The sequence below is a fragment of the Hemitrygon akajei genome, chromosome 12, assembly GCF_048418815.1.
Source record: "Hemitrygon akajei chromosome 12, sHemAka1.3, whole genome shotgun sequence".
Taxonomy (NCBI): Eukaryota; Metazoa; Chordata; class Chondrichthyes; order Myliobatiformes; family Dasyatidae; genus Hemitrygon; species Hemitrygon akajei.
In genome coordinates, this window is record NC_133135.1 from 61,891,992 (window position 1) to 61,906,463 (window position 14,472).

Consider the following 14,472-nt stretch of genomic DNA (forward strand, 5'->3'; position numbering starts at 1 on the left):
TGCATCCTGTTAAAATGTACCTTACTGATCCAGGTGCTTGACAAAGAGAGCAAATGGGGTCTTCTCCCCACCACTGGTTCAGGTTTTGAGGTGTTGGTAGGAGGTCATAAGTGGCTCTGATGACAAAACTTAGCCGAGATCCCTCCAACTGAGTTTCCTCTTTTCCAGGCTCTCCCAATTAATCCATTGGCCCTGCTTGGCCATTGAAACAGCTCTGGCATGTAGCTCTGCCTCCTCCTGTCTCCTCACCTCTTCCACCACGAGCCATCTCTACTTCACTGATGTTGCCTTGTGCCATTGAGGAGCCTTTGGCACGAGCCCGAGACCAGCTCTCCCATGTGGGACTTGGCCAACCACATCGCTGAAGTGAAGAGCAGACCTAGCACTCTGAACGGCTTCAGATGGGGTCCACTTCCTCCCTGTTGCCACACGGGGTGGTGGGGGGGGGGGGGGGGTTTGGCACTGTTCAAATAACAGTATCTTCAGATTCACTGAGGGTAATGACCAACCTTGCTTTAGTGCATTTGAATTTTTCCACAAGACTTGTAATTGGTGATTTCAGTTTGCCGTTCCCGTACAGTCCAACAGGACTTAAGCATCGTGGAAGTCCAGGCCACTGTTTTACATGTGTGCTGATCACTTTTTCGAGCTTTTCCACCTTGTTGATAGGGATTTCATGCATGTTAAAGGCAACATGAGTCTTGGGAGTATGCCAAACTGGAAGCACCACAGCTTGAGTTTTCCTGGCAGCAAGGTCTCATTGAGGCGAGCTATGTACGTGATGGTATCCTTTTTGAGTTGTTTAAACTGCTCGGTGTCCTTGAGCTTAGCATCATACCATCGACCCAAGCTCTTCACTGGCATTTCTGAAACAGTTGGGACAGGTGTTCCATCAATATGAAATCTTTGATCCGTGAGTTGACCTTTGACAATGGAAATGCTTCTGCACTTGCTGGGCTTGATCTTCATCCTCGCCCATGTGATGTTTTGATGAAGCTTTTGCAGAAGTCTCTTGGTGCAGTGGACAGTTGTCATCAGTATTGTTATTTCATCCATGTAGGCTCATATCGGTGGTAACCTTTGACCAAACGGTAGCCGTTTTCCTCCCGCAACCCGTTTTGAGGCTCTGATAATGAGCTCCATTGCCATAGTGAAGGCGAATGGGGAGATGATGCACCCCGCCATGATGCCTACTTCCAGTGGTTGCCAAGCTGTGGTGAAGTCTGATGTGAGACAAGCTTGCAGATCCTGGAAGTAATGTTTTACCAGATTTGTTATTGTTGCAGGCACCTGAAAGAATTCAAAAGCAGTCCACAGCAGGGAATGAGGAACTGATCCATAGGTGTTGGCCAGGTCGAGGAACAAGACATGCAGATCCTTTCCTTCTTTCTTAGCTGTCTGGATTTGATGCCATATGAAAACAGCTGTGCATTCCAAGTCTGATTATTGTTTTACATCAGAGCACTGCAACAAAAGAGCTGAAATTTCTGAGAGTACCCAACCCTTAATTCAGCATGCTTAAAATGTTTCCACTTGTTCTTTCACACTTCCAAACACATCTTCTGTCCCCTTATCGCAATTTGAATTATCTAACAATCATGCCATTTCTTAAAAAATACTGGGTTAATAAATTTTATTCCTTTTTCAGGTTCCAAATAAATATAAAATGTTCGCATACACATTTATCTTGCGATGTTGGCTTATCATTCAAATATTGAATTGTCAAAATCTGTTCTGAGTGTGCTTTTTCACAATACCTTTTCCTCTAATTAATTTCTGAAGAATAACTCGAGCACTTGTATAATTGAAATGTTTTCCCCTCATTTTCTTTTTATCAAAATATGGAAACTTTAGAGATTTTCACTAGACCGAGAATAGTATGTTTGACCCAATTTATCTGTTTCTGCTCACAATGATGAAACACAAGGTATCTGGGTGAAAATGGATCAGAATTTAGTTTGCATATTTTGCCTATTTTTGTGGTGACCTTCTTGAACTGAATTGATTTCTTAATTGAATCAGTTAAAACTGTTGCTAAATGACAGTTGGCCTGCCATTGAGCAAAATGTTGCAGCTTCAACAGGCTTTGCTTGGCAGTGTATTCCAGCTACCCACCACTGTCTGTGTAAAAGAAAACTTGCCTCGCATATTTCCTTTGAACTTACCCCTTCTCACCTTAAATGAAAGCACTCTGGTATTACTCATACGACCCTGAGATAAATATATTGGCTGTCTTCTCTATGCCTTTCATAATCTTATAATCATCTACCAGATCTCCCTCAACCTCCTCTCCTTCAATCAAGCTTGGAGGTTCCATATTTATAATCCCATGTAAGTGATTGTACCATTCTTATTTTTGAGTCTTACCTGTGTACCTCTCCGTATATCCCCTCTGAGTGTTGCTGTGATGTTGTCCCACTCCCCTCCCCAACCTTCTCAAGATGACACCAGATAGTGGCAACTCTTTTATGTGCAGCTCCAAAGGGAATCCTCAAATATTCCTGTTTAAGGCGACTACATCTGAAATCTACAGTCACAGCTGTGGATGCTTCAGTAAGCATCATAGTTTTAAAATGTTTAAAAAGTCTGTCGATCTTTGGCAGGGAAACTGCCAAGGTTATCTTAAAAGTGAAAAAGCAATTCCAAGTGAAGTTGGAGTTGGAGTTGGAGATGGATACTTGTCAGCTATGGCATGGTTAGGTTCCTGCAAGCCGAAACCTAACATCATAATTGGCTGGGGTGTTTCACTCCCCGATGAGGTGAACTCCTTTTATGCATGCTTTAAGATGGAGAACAAAACTTTATCTATGCAATTCTCTCCAGCTGTGTTATCTGTTTGGAGTGTTCAAGGACATCTTCAATTTCTCACTGCATTTGAAGGTTTGCATCTGCTTCAAAAGGATATCAGTCATGCTAGTGCTCAAGAAGAGCAGAGTGAGCTGCCGCAATGACTACCACCCAGTAGCACTCACATCTATTATGATGAAGTGATTTGAGAGGTTGGTAATGCTTAAAAGTAACTCTTGCCTAAGTAAGGATCGAAGCCCACTGCAACTTGTCTACCACCTCAATAGGTCTACTGTGGATGCAGTCTCATTGGCTTTGCACTCAGCCTTGGACCACCTGGAAATTAGCAAACCTTCATTAGTTCCTCAGCCATTCATTCATCCAACTGTTCTATCTTTCTATTCCGGTCCTGACTCGCACATGGCACCAGGTGTAATCTTGAGATTACTACATTTGAGGTCCTGCTTTTCAGCCTCTTTCCCAGCTTTCTATACCTACTGTGCTGTACCTCTTCCCCCATTCTATCTTATGTCAGTGGTGCTAACATGCAACACGACTTTTGGCAGCTCACTCTCTGCTTGAGAATATTCTGTGGCCATTCTGACACGTATTCAGTTTAGCACCTGGGAGAAACCACACCATCTTCGTGCCTCTGGCAGACACAGAATCTCTAGTCTCATAACTAACGAGTTTCGATTCATTAATATTCAGTCTGACTTTGCCCTTTCCTGCTGAGCCTTCGGAGCTGGCTACAAATCTATTGACTTGACTTCTGCTGTGCCTGATAGTTCGTTTCCCCATTTCCCATGCCTGTATCCAAAGGGGCACACTTATTGCTGAAGGGAATGGCCACAGGGGAACCCTGTGTAAACACACTACTCCTCTTGCCTCTCCTAATGGTTACCCATCTATCTGAAGCATGTATCTTGGGTATGAACACTTCAGTAAATTATATGAGAATAAATTACAAGAAAAATAAATTATCTGAGAGTCAGCGTAGACTTGAAATGCGAAATGGTATCTATCAAAAGAATATAAGTGGGAAAACAAACCTCATAAAGCAAGTTGTTTTTCTTCCAATACTTATGAATATCATGAAAATCAAAAAATGTTTTATTACAAGTTTTTATAGCCTTATTATATAGTGCGGTACAACCCGTAAATATAATTTGAAATTACAACAAATGCATAAAAATGCCACTGAATTTATGATCTAAATATATTCAAAACCTGAATACATCTTAAGTCTTGAGGAAATACAGTATGACTAGATAGCTTCTGTATATTGAGAGAGTTCAAAGTTGAGTAGTTACTCATGAATTATGGAAGTTTAAATATTGTCTGCTCTTAGTAATGCTTTGTTTATTTAATAACTACCCAGCATGCAAAGATTATCCATAGACAAGTATACTTAAAGAAGTTTGAGCTATGTTTGTATAGGGAACAAAGTTTTTTGACTAATTAAAATGCTTTGTGTTTTGTTTTAAGATCAAGAGCAAACAGCTGTCAAAGAAGAAGAGGAAACTACAGATGGTGGCTTTAAATTCAAGGGTAAAATTTATGGATTGGAAACTCGATTAGGTGTCTAGCTGGGTCAAGACCTGGAAAATGGTTAGGTTTATTTCTAGAGCTAGTGTCAAGGATGTGTTCAGATACCAGGGATCAGCAATGGTGCCTGGTATGTAGCGAGGCTCCGTAGACAGCAATTGGACTGTGGCAAGAAAGAGGGCAAGAATGAAAGTAAGAGGGAGGCAATGGATAAGGAATCCAGTGACTAAACTTGCGTACTATGCACACAAGTGAACAACTATACTATGCCAGACAACAATACGCGTGCTTACAAATGAGTAAACATTAATATCCATGTAGCAGAGCCTGAACTTCAGTTGTTAAGGATCCCTTTGTTGCTGAATCAGATCCTGCTCTGTAAAGCCTAGGGTGCAAATTTTATTTCACAATATGAAATTCAGGGCTTGGAATATCAGGACCATGAAGAACAATTTGAGGTTGTATGCTTTGACACACCATTATACACTAAATGAGACATTATAGCGGGAAATGATCATTTTAAAGAACAAGGCAGTTGATAACCTTTTGGAGAGGCAAACTGAAAGATGGTAGACAATTTCACAGAGTTTGTTTGCTGACTGAAGTTCTGATCCTATCTTATGCTTGCTTCATAATGACATACAAGTTAAGATATCAGCTAACTGGTCAACAACAGAGCAAATCTTAGTAAATACAAATGTCAACAAAATTGTGTTATTTATTAAAGCTTTAAGTTTTTCTTTAAGTTCATCAAAGTAATCAATGTACTTTGCTCCAAAGGGAATTCATTTGGGCAAATCTCATACTGTCTTTTGCATTTCTATGAACTTAGTTTATAGAGGCTCACTGTGCTTTTTGATACAACATGGTACTGCAAGTAGTGCTACCATGATGAGTGCAGCCTGAAAGGATCACATAGTGCAAAAGGTGAGAGTGACCGTGTTCTTGCCAGTTACAGAGAGGCTGCAGCAACAGTGTTAAAGTAAAGGAGTTCATATGCTGCTGCTCAGTGAAGTGGTATAGGTTTTCCCTGTGCCCTTTTATTCATATGGTCTTGTGCCAAGTTCCTGTCATCGTTTCTGTTTTTCTTCAAGTTTCCAGGTAAGCTGTATATTCAGAGGCGATCCGATTGGATCACACATATATTCCACCAGATAATTTGTGTAAGAGACAACAACAAAACCGATCAACAACACACACAAAATGCTGGTGGAACACAGCAGGCCAGGCAGCATCTATAGGGAGAAGCGCTGTCGACGTTTCGGGCCGAGATCCTTCGTCAGGACTAATCGAAAGGAAAGGAAAGATAGTAAGAGATTTGAAAGTAGTGGGGGGAGGGGGAAATGCGAAATGATAGGAGAAGACCGGAGGGGTGGGATGAAGCTAAGAGCTGGAAAGGTGATTGGCGAAAGTGATAGAGCTGGAGAAGGGAAAGGATCATGGGACGGGAGGCCTCAGGAGAAAGAAGGGTGGGGGAAACACCAGAGGGAGATCGAGAACAGGCAAACAACTCCTGTCTTCAACCCTCCTCCTCTTCATGGAAAACCTTCCCCCTCTGATCCCATCTCTCATCCGTGCTGGGTCTTTACCATTCCCTCCGACCTTCAACTCTCTGAGGCAGAGCGCTCTGTCCTCAGTAAGGGCCTCAGATTTGTCCCCCTTCGCCCACACCTCAGTGAGTGCCACGTACGCCATGACGCCGAACTCTTCTTCCTCCGGCTCCGTCTCCGAGCTTACTTCTTTGACAAGGACTCTCCTACCCCCACCGATGACCCCTTCTCCCGTCTTCAACCCTCCTCCTCTTCATGGATACCCCGCTGTGGTCTTCTGCCTGCCTCTGGATCTCTTTATAGCTAATTGCTGACGGGACATCAACCGTCTTGACTTCACCACACCCTGTTCCAATTCCAACCTCACTCCTTCCGAACGCTTTGCTCTCCGCTCCCTCCACACCAATCCCAACCTCACTATAAAACCTGCTGATAAGGGGGGAGCTGTTGTTGTCTGGCGTACTGACCTCTACCTGGCCGAGGCAAAGCGACAACTCTCTGATACCTCCTCTTATTTACCCCTTGATCATGACCCCACTAAGGAGCACCAAGCCATTGTCTCCTATACCATCACCAACCTTATCAGCTCTGGGGATCTCCCATCCACTGCCACCAACCTCATAGTTCCCACACCCCACACTTCCCGTTTCTACCTCCTACCCAAGATCCACAAACCTGCCTGTCCAGGTAGACCTATTGTCTCAGCTTGCTCCTGCCCCACTGAACTCATTTCTGCATACCTTGACACTGTCTTATCCCCCCTAGTTCAATCTCCTCATGTCCGTGACACTTCTCATGCTTTGAATTTTTTCAATGATTTTAAGTTCTCTGGCCCCCACTGTCTTATTTTCACCATGGACGTCCAGTCCCTCTCTACCTCCATCCCCCACCGAGATGGTCTCGAAGCTCTTCGCTTTATTTTGGATTCCATAGCTAACCAATTCCCCTCTACCACCACTCTCCTCCGTCTAGCGGAATTAGTTCTTACTCTCAATAATCTCTCCTTTGGCTCCTCCCACTTCCTCCAAACCAAGGGTGTAGCCATGGGCACCCGTATGGGTCCCAGTTATGCATGCCTTTTTGTTGGCTTTGTGGAACTGTCCATGTTCCAAGTCTATACGGGTATCCATCCCCCTCCTTTCCTTCGCTACATCGACGACTGCATTGGCGCTGCCTCCTGCACGCATGCTGAGCTCATCGACTTCATTAACTTTGCCTCCAACTTTCACCCTGCCCTCAAATTTACCTGGTCCATTTCCGACACCTCCCTCCCCTTTCTTGATCTTTCTGTCTCCATCTCTGGAGACGGCCTATCTACTGATATCTACCTTAAGCCTACAGACTCTCACAGCTACCTGGACTATTCCTCTTCCCACCCTGTCTCTTGTAAAAATGCTATCCCCTTCTCACAATTCCTCCGTCTCCGCGGCATCTACTCTTAGGATGAGACTTTTCATTCCAGTACGAAGGAGATGTCTTCCTTTTTTAAACAAAGGGGCTTCCCTTCATCCACCATCAACTCTGCTCTCAAACGCATCTCTCCCATTTCCCACACATCTGCCCTCACCCCATCCACCCGCCACCCCACTCGGGATAGGGTTCCCCTTGTCCTTACCTACCACCCCACCAGCCTCCAGGTCCAACGTATAATTCTCCGTAACTTCCGCCACCTCCAACGGGGTCCCACTACCAAGCACATTTTTCCCTCCCCCCCTCTTTCTGCTTTTCACAGGGATCGCTCCCTACGCGACTCCCTTGTCCATCCGTTTCCCCCCCCCCCCCCCCCCATCCCTTCCCACCAATCTCCCTCCTGGCGCTTATCCTTGTAAATGGAACAAGTGCTGCAAGTGGGAGACCGTTTCGCTGAACACCTACACTCGGTCCGCCAGAAAAAGCAGGATCTCCCAGTGGCCACACATTTTAATTCCACATCCCATTCCCATTCTAATATGTCTATCCATGGCCTCCTCTATTGTCAAAATGAATCCAAACTCAGGTTGGAGGAACAACACCTTATATACCGGCTGGGTAGCCTCCAACCTGATGGCATGAACATTGACTTCTCTAACTTCTGTTAATGCCCCTCCTCCCCTTCTTACCCCATCCCTGACACATTTAGTTGTTTGCCTGTTCTCCATCTCCCTCTGGTGCTCCCCCCTCTCCTTTCTTTCTCCTGAGGCCTCCCGTCCCATGATCCTCCAGCTCTGTATCACTTTCGCCAATCACCTTTCCAGCTCTTAGCTTCATCCCACCCCCTCCGGTCTTCTCCTATCATTTCGCATTTCTCCCTCCCCCCCCCCCTACTTTCAAATCTCTTACTATCTTTCCTTTAGGTTAGTCCTGACGAAGGGTCTCGGCCCGAAACGTCGACGGCGCTTCTCCCTATAGGTGCTGCCTGGCCTGCTGTGTTCCACCAGCATTTTGTGTGTGTTGTTGTTTGAATTTCCAGCATCTGCAGATTTCCTCGTGTTTGCTAACAAAACCGATCAGATCAGTTTCTCTTCGGACATATTGAACTTTGAGAAGTGCTGGAAGTTAGCAAAAATAACTTGATTTCTTTAAATATGGTTGGTGGCCATCATGCTGGAGCCTTACAGAGACACAGCACAGCTTTCCAAATGATTGTGTTCTTCCTTTGTACCTTAACCAGCTCATGATATTTTCACAAAGTCTCCTACACTATTTTGACATTTTTCCCATCAGAAATAATGTACATGGTTACCACCCTGGGTGAAATAGGGGAAAAATTAACAGCACCCAAATAATTGTATATGGCTTTTTCCTGAGAAGTTGGGTGAGGCTACAACTAGAGGTCATAGGGTAAGAGTGAAAGATGAAATGTTTGAGGCGTACATGAAGGGAAGCTTCTTCACTCAGAATGTGGTGCATGTGTGGAACAAGCTGTGAACGCAATGGTGGATGCAGGTTTGATTTCAACATTTAAAAAAAATTTGTTTAGGTACCTGGATGGGAAGGGACTAGGGACGAGGTAAATTAATGGTTTGGCACAGACTAGTTGGGCCAAAGGGCCTATTTTTGTGCTGTGGTGTCCTTTGAGTCTGGTCTAACCTAACTGTTGGTTAAAATGTTCTAAACTCTGAAGGGTATGAAAGATTATAAGCATAATTATATTTTTATATGTACTGTACTAGGTGGCCATATCATTAGCTACCTCCTGCACCTGATAAAGTCACCACTAAGTGTATGTTCATGGTCTTCTGCTGCTGTAGCCCAGTCACTTCAAGCTTCGATGTGTTCTGCCCTCAGAGATGCTCTTCTGCACAACACTTTTTTTTCACTTTTTGCACCATTGTCTGTTAACTCTGGAGGCGGCTATGTGTGAAAATCCTAGGCAATCAGCAGACTGAGATAATCAAGCCACTCTGTTTGGCACCAAAAATCCTTCCATGGTCAAAGTCACTTAGATCACATTTCTTCCCCATTCTAATGTTCGAACTGAACAACAACTCAACATCTGCAGGCTTTTATGCATTGAGTTCTTGCCACATGGTTGGCTGATTAAAGATTTGCATTAATGAAGAAGTGTACCTAATAAAATGCTCAGTATCTAGTTCATTGGTGTTTAAAGCCTGCACCAATTCTGTCCTTCAGAGATAATAAGGTTATAGAAATATGTTAATATAGTCTTAACACTCCTTTTGCTGAAATGTTTCAAAAATATTGAACAGTTTTGACCTTTTCTTCCTGGTGCTTATTGCATATTTATTGTTTGAATTGAATGTGTTCCTCAATTTTTTTGCTGTATTGAATTTATATGTATTGATCTAATATAAAAGATAAATTATTCACATCACATGAAATGGCATACTGGGAATGTATATGGGAAATCATACTAGCCACAGCTCTTCCATTTGTGCTGCAGTGGTCATTTAGGAATATCATACTTAATAGAACAACCTTTGTGGATTTTTAATAAGGAGAATATAGTTCAAGATTAAATTCAGTTTGCAAGGGATCAGTATTTTGATATATATTCCTATATTTTAATTTCTTCACACACACACCAACCCCTACCTTCATCCTTTTAGTTGCCATTCAGAGTCATGATTCAGCTCTTTCATATCCTATTTTTCATTACCTATGTTTGTGCTTTGTGTCATAGGGTTCGCAACAGCAGTAGGTGTAGGAGTCCTCGCAATAGCAGTCTCTGTTTTGTATTACTTCATTGCTGTAAGTCTCATTTAAGGATGTTATAAGTTAAGCTATATTTTAAAATTGCTGGTCTCTATAGATTATTTATTTTTATCAAAACTGAAACAAAGTGCTAAAGGCCTGGCAACATTTGTGGAAAGTTTCTGCCTGACTTGTTGAGTGTTTCCAACATTATCTATTTCATTTCAGAATTCTATCATCTTCAGTATTTCATCGCTTTTCATTTGGTTTTACCAAGTGTTTCTTTATAAATGTCAGTGTGTAAGAAATTGACACAGCAATAATTCATAAGCACTAAGTCTGCTGTGTACCATGTATAAGATCATGAGTGATCCTGTGCCCCAAGTCCATTTTACTGTCAGATCACTATAATGACAATCTCCACAACTCTCTGGAGTGGAAAATACCAGTATTATAGTACAAGGTGTAAACAGATATCCCTCTTCCAACATCCTATCCTTAGATTATGCCTCCATCACCTCCACCCCTCACTCACCACAGTTCTGGACCTCCAACATGAGAAAGCAGTTTATTGGTATCTAATCTGTCAGCTCACCTCAATGTTTTATGTTTCACATTTCATTCCATGCATGATAGGCCAGGCTTCCTTAATTTTTCTTCATGAAGCATCTTCCTCATCCCAGGAAGGAAATCTTTAGATCTTTGCTTTTGTAACTACATACCAAGTGATTTTCAGGATATGGAGACCAAAATTGCACAGAGTATTCTAAGAATAGTCCTAATAAAGCCCTGTGGAATTTCATTAAGCTTTCTTACTGTTATACTCTAACCCACTTGCATTCCTAATTGATTGTTCTGTTTTTATTTTCATCTTCTAAAGCATTGGACTCAGATTTATCTACATACAGTTATTTGGAGCTTATTATTGAAAAACTATTCTGGGTATCTAATATTCCATACAAAATTCACAGCATATTTTTCCAGTTTACCTCTGTGAGGTTTTTCTGTAGACTCTTGTATCCTTAAAGCATACTTTTAATGAGATACAGCATAAATGCTTGCCAATTTCAAAGGGAGATGTAATTTAGAATAGCCCTTTGAAAAACTCTGTTTTTAAAAACTAGATTGCAGAATTTCACTCCAGCTAAATAAATACTGCATGCATTTTGCTACCTCTGAATCTTAAACTCAACACAGATAAGCAAACTCTTGATACACCCCCCCCCCCCCCCCCCGGTGGCTGGAGGCTGGTGGGGTTACAGAGAATTATACATTGGACCTGGAGGCTGGTGGGGTTACAGAGAATTATACATTGGACCTGGAGGCTGGTGGGGTTACAGAGAATTATACGTTGGACCTGGAGGCTGGTGGGGTTACAGAGAATTATACATTGGACCTGGAGGCTGGTGGGGTTACAGAGAATTATACGTTGGACCTGGAGGCTGGTGGGGTTACAGAGAATTATACGTTGGACCTGGAGGCTGGTGGGGTTACGGAGAATTATACGTTGGACCTGGAGGCTGGTGGGGTTACGGAGAATTATACGTTGGACCTGGAGGCTGGTGGGGTTACGGAGAATTATACGTTGGACCTGGAGGCTGGTGGGGTTACGGAGAATTATACGTTGGACCTGGAGGCTGGTGGGGTTGCGGAGAATTATACATTGGACCTGGAGGCTGGTGGGGTCCAGCCTCCAGGTCCAACGTATAATTCTCCATAACTTCCGCCACCTCCAACGGGATCCCACTACCAAGCACATCTTTCCCTCCCCGCCTCTTTCTGCTTTCCGCTGAAATCACTTTCTACGCGACTCCCTTGTCCACTCGTCCCCCCCATCCCTTCCCACTGATCTCCTTCCTGGTATTTATCCTTGTAAACGGAACAAGTGCTACACCTGCCCTTACACTTCCTCCCTCACCACCATTCAGGGTCCCAGACAGTCCTTCCAGGTGAGGCGACACTTCTCCTGTGAGTCAGCTGGTGTGGTGTACTGCGTCCAGTGCTCCCGGTGTGGCCTTTTATATATTGGTGAGACCCGACGCAGACTAGGAGACCGTTTCGCTGAACATCTACACTCTGTCCGCCAGAGAAAGCAGGATCTCCCAGTGGCCACACATTTTAATTCCACGTCCAATTCCCATTCTGATTTGTCTATCCATGACCTCCTCTGCTGTCAAGATGAAGCCACACTCAGGTTGGAGGAACAACATCTTATATACCAGCTGGGTAGCCTCCAACCTGATGGCATGAACATTGACTTCTCTAATTTCCGTTAATGCCCCTCCTCCCCTTCTTGCCCCATCCCTGACATATTTAGTTGTTTGTTTTTTTCTCTCTCTCTGCCTGTTCTCCATCTCCCTCTGGTGCTCCCCTCTCCCTTTCTTTCTCCCTAGGCCTCTCGTCCCATGATCCTTTCCCTTCCCCAGCTCTGTATCACTTTTGCCAATCACCTTTCCAGCTCTTAGCTTCATCCCACCCCCTCCGGTCTTCTCCTATCATTTCGCATTTCCCCCTCCCCCTCCTACTTTCAAATCTCTTATTATCTTTCAGTTAGTCCTGACGAAGGGTCTCGGCCCAAAACATCGACAGCACTTCTCCCTATAGATGCTGCCTGGCCTGCTGTGTTCCACCAGCATTTTGTTTGTGTTGTTCGAATTTCCAGCATCTGCAGATTTCCTCGTGTTTGTTCTGTTTATGTGGTTGGGATTGAGCACCAATAGTCCTAAACTGGCCATGCAGCATTGAAAAAGTAATATGCGTTTATTAAAAACATTAACATTATGGAAGTTTTACAAAAAATTTTTGATCATGTTGAGAATTTGGAACTCACCTCTTTTTATTTTCTTACAGGAATCAACTTGAGCCACGATTAACAGTATTGATCTCCATTTTCAAGGAACTTATAAGATCCAGTTCCCGAACTTTTTTTGACTGAAACTGTATTCTCAGCACCATTTGAATAAACACTTAACAGCAAGATTTTGTTGCCATTTGTAGTCTGGTAGTATCACTTTTTTATTGATCAGTATGGACTACAATGTAGTACTTGATATCTTGTATTTTTAAAAATTGTAACCAACTTTATATTGTTTCTTGAGCTGCTAAAATTGGAGAATTATGATTTTAGTGTAAACAAATCATTTGTTTCTAACTCTTTCTGATCATAATCTTACATTTATGTGAGGTTGCAAGATTCTAGACTGTTTTTAGCAAGTAAGAGATCCATGGTGACTTGACTGTTTGGATTCAAAATTAAAAATCAGAGGGTGGTAGCGATGCAACTTATTTGACTAGAGATCTGTGTCCCGTGGTGTCTGCAAGGGTCAGTACTAAGACCTCTGCTGTTCATGATGATGTATAATAGTGACTTGAATAGTGGATGGGTGGGTTGGTAGGCTTGCAGATCATTGGCAATATGGATAGTGTAGAAAATAGGATGTAGATCAGTTGCAGATATGGGTGGTGAATTGCTGATGGAGTTTAATCCAGCCAATATAAAGTGTTGCATTTCGAGAGAGCAGATGTAAAGAGACGGTAAACAATTAATGGCAAGACCCTTAAAGAGTGTTAATGTACAGAAGAATGTTGGGGTCCTAGTTTATAGCTCTCTGAAAGTGACTGCACAGATTGATAGAATGGTAAAGAAGGCAGACAGCATACTTTCCTTTATTAGTAAAGGCACCAAGTTCAAGAGTCAGTAAGTTAGAGTGCAGCTTTATAAAACTATTAAACATGCATCTAAAGGATGCATTCATTTCTGATTGCCACATTATAAGGATGTGGAGGCAATGAAAGGGGTTACAGAGAAAGTTTACCAAGATGCCTTCTAGATTAGAAGGCAGAGGTACTATAAGGGGAGATTAGATAAACTTGTGCTGCTTTCTATGGAATGGCAGGGGCTGAGGGGAGACCTGGTAGAGGTTTTTAAGTTTATGAGAAGCATAGACAGACATCCAGTTTCCATTTCCCAGGGTTGAAATGTCTAGAGGGCATATATTTAAAATGAGAAATGAAATGTACTGAACAAGTTCTTAATTTCACAGAAAGTGGTGGGCACCTGGAATATTTCCACCACATACCACCCATCTCCTTCCCCTTCACCTTAAAGCTTTGCCCTTCATTAATTGATATTTCCAATCTGGGAGTAAGATTCTGACTATCTACCCAGTCTATGTTTCTCATAATATTCTGTGCTTCTGTCAGGTTTCACCAAGCTTTTAGTGCTCCAATGAGGAATAATTAAGTTTATCCAAACCCTCCTTATAGCTAATGCTCTGTAGAGCATGCAACGTTCTAGCAAACCTATTCTGAACCCGCTCCAAAGCCTCCATATCCTTCCTTTAATGTGATGTCCAGAACCACACACAAGATTCCAAATGTGGCTGGGCCAGTTTTATACAGCTGCAACATGACCTCATGACTTTTATATTCATCACACCAACTGAAGAAAGTA

General features: G+C 42.9%; 1 protein-coding gene across 5 annotated transcripts in view; it reads left to right on the plus strand.

Annotated features, from left to right (window-relative positions):
• The window catches only part of odr4 (odr-4 GPCR localization factor homolog), an 89,463-nt gene extending 76,465 nt beyond the window's left edge, over nt 1-12,998 (plus strand). For 4 of the 5 annotated variants that reach the window (XM_073063266.1, XM_073063265.1, XM_073063268.1 and 1 more), the window contains 3 exons: nt 4,276-4,338; nt 10,009-10,076; nt 12,870-12,998. In XM_073063266.1, the coding sequence (XP_072919367.1) occupies nt 4,276-4,338; nt 10,009-10,076; nt 12,870-12,881 (143 nt within the window). In that variant the 3' untranslated portion in view covers nt 12,882-12,998. Of the gene's footprint in view, nt 1-4,275; nt 4,342-10,008; nt 10,077-12,869 lie in introns of all 5 variants that reach the window. The other variant, XM_073063267.1, reaches the window with a different exon arrangement.
• The last annotated feature ends 1,474 nt before the right edge of the window (nt 12,999-14,472 follow it).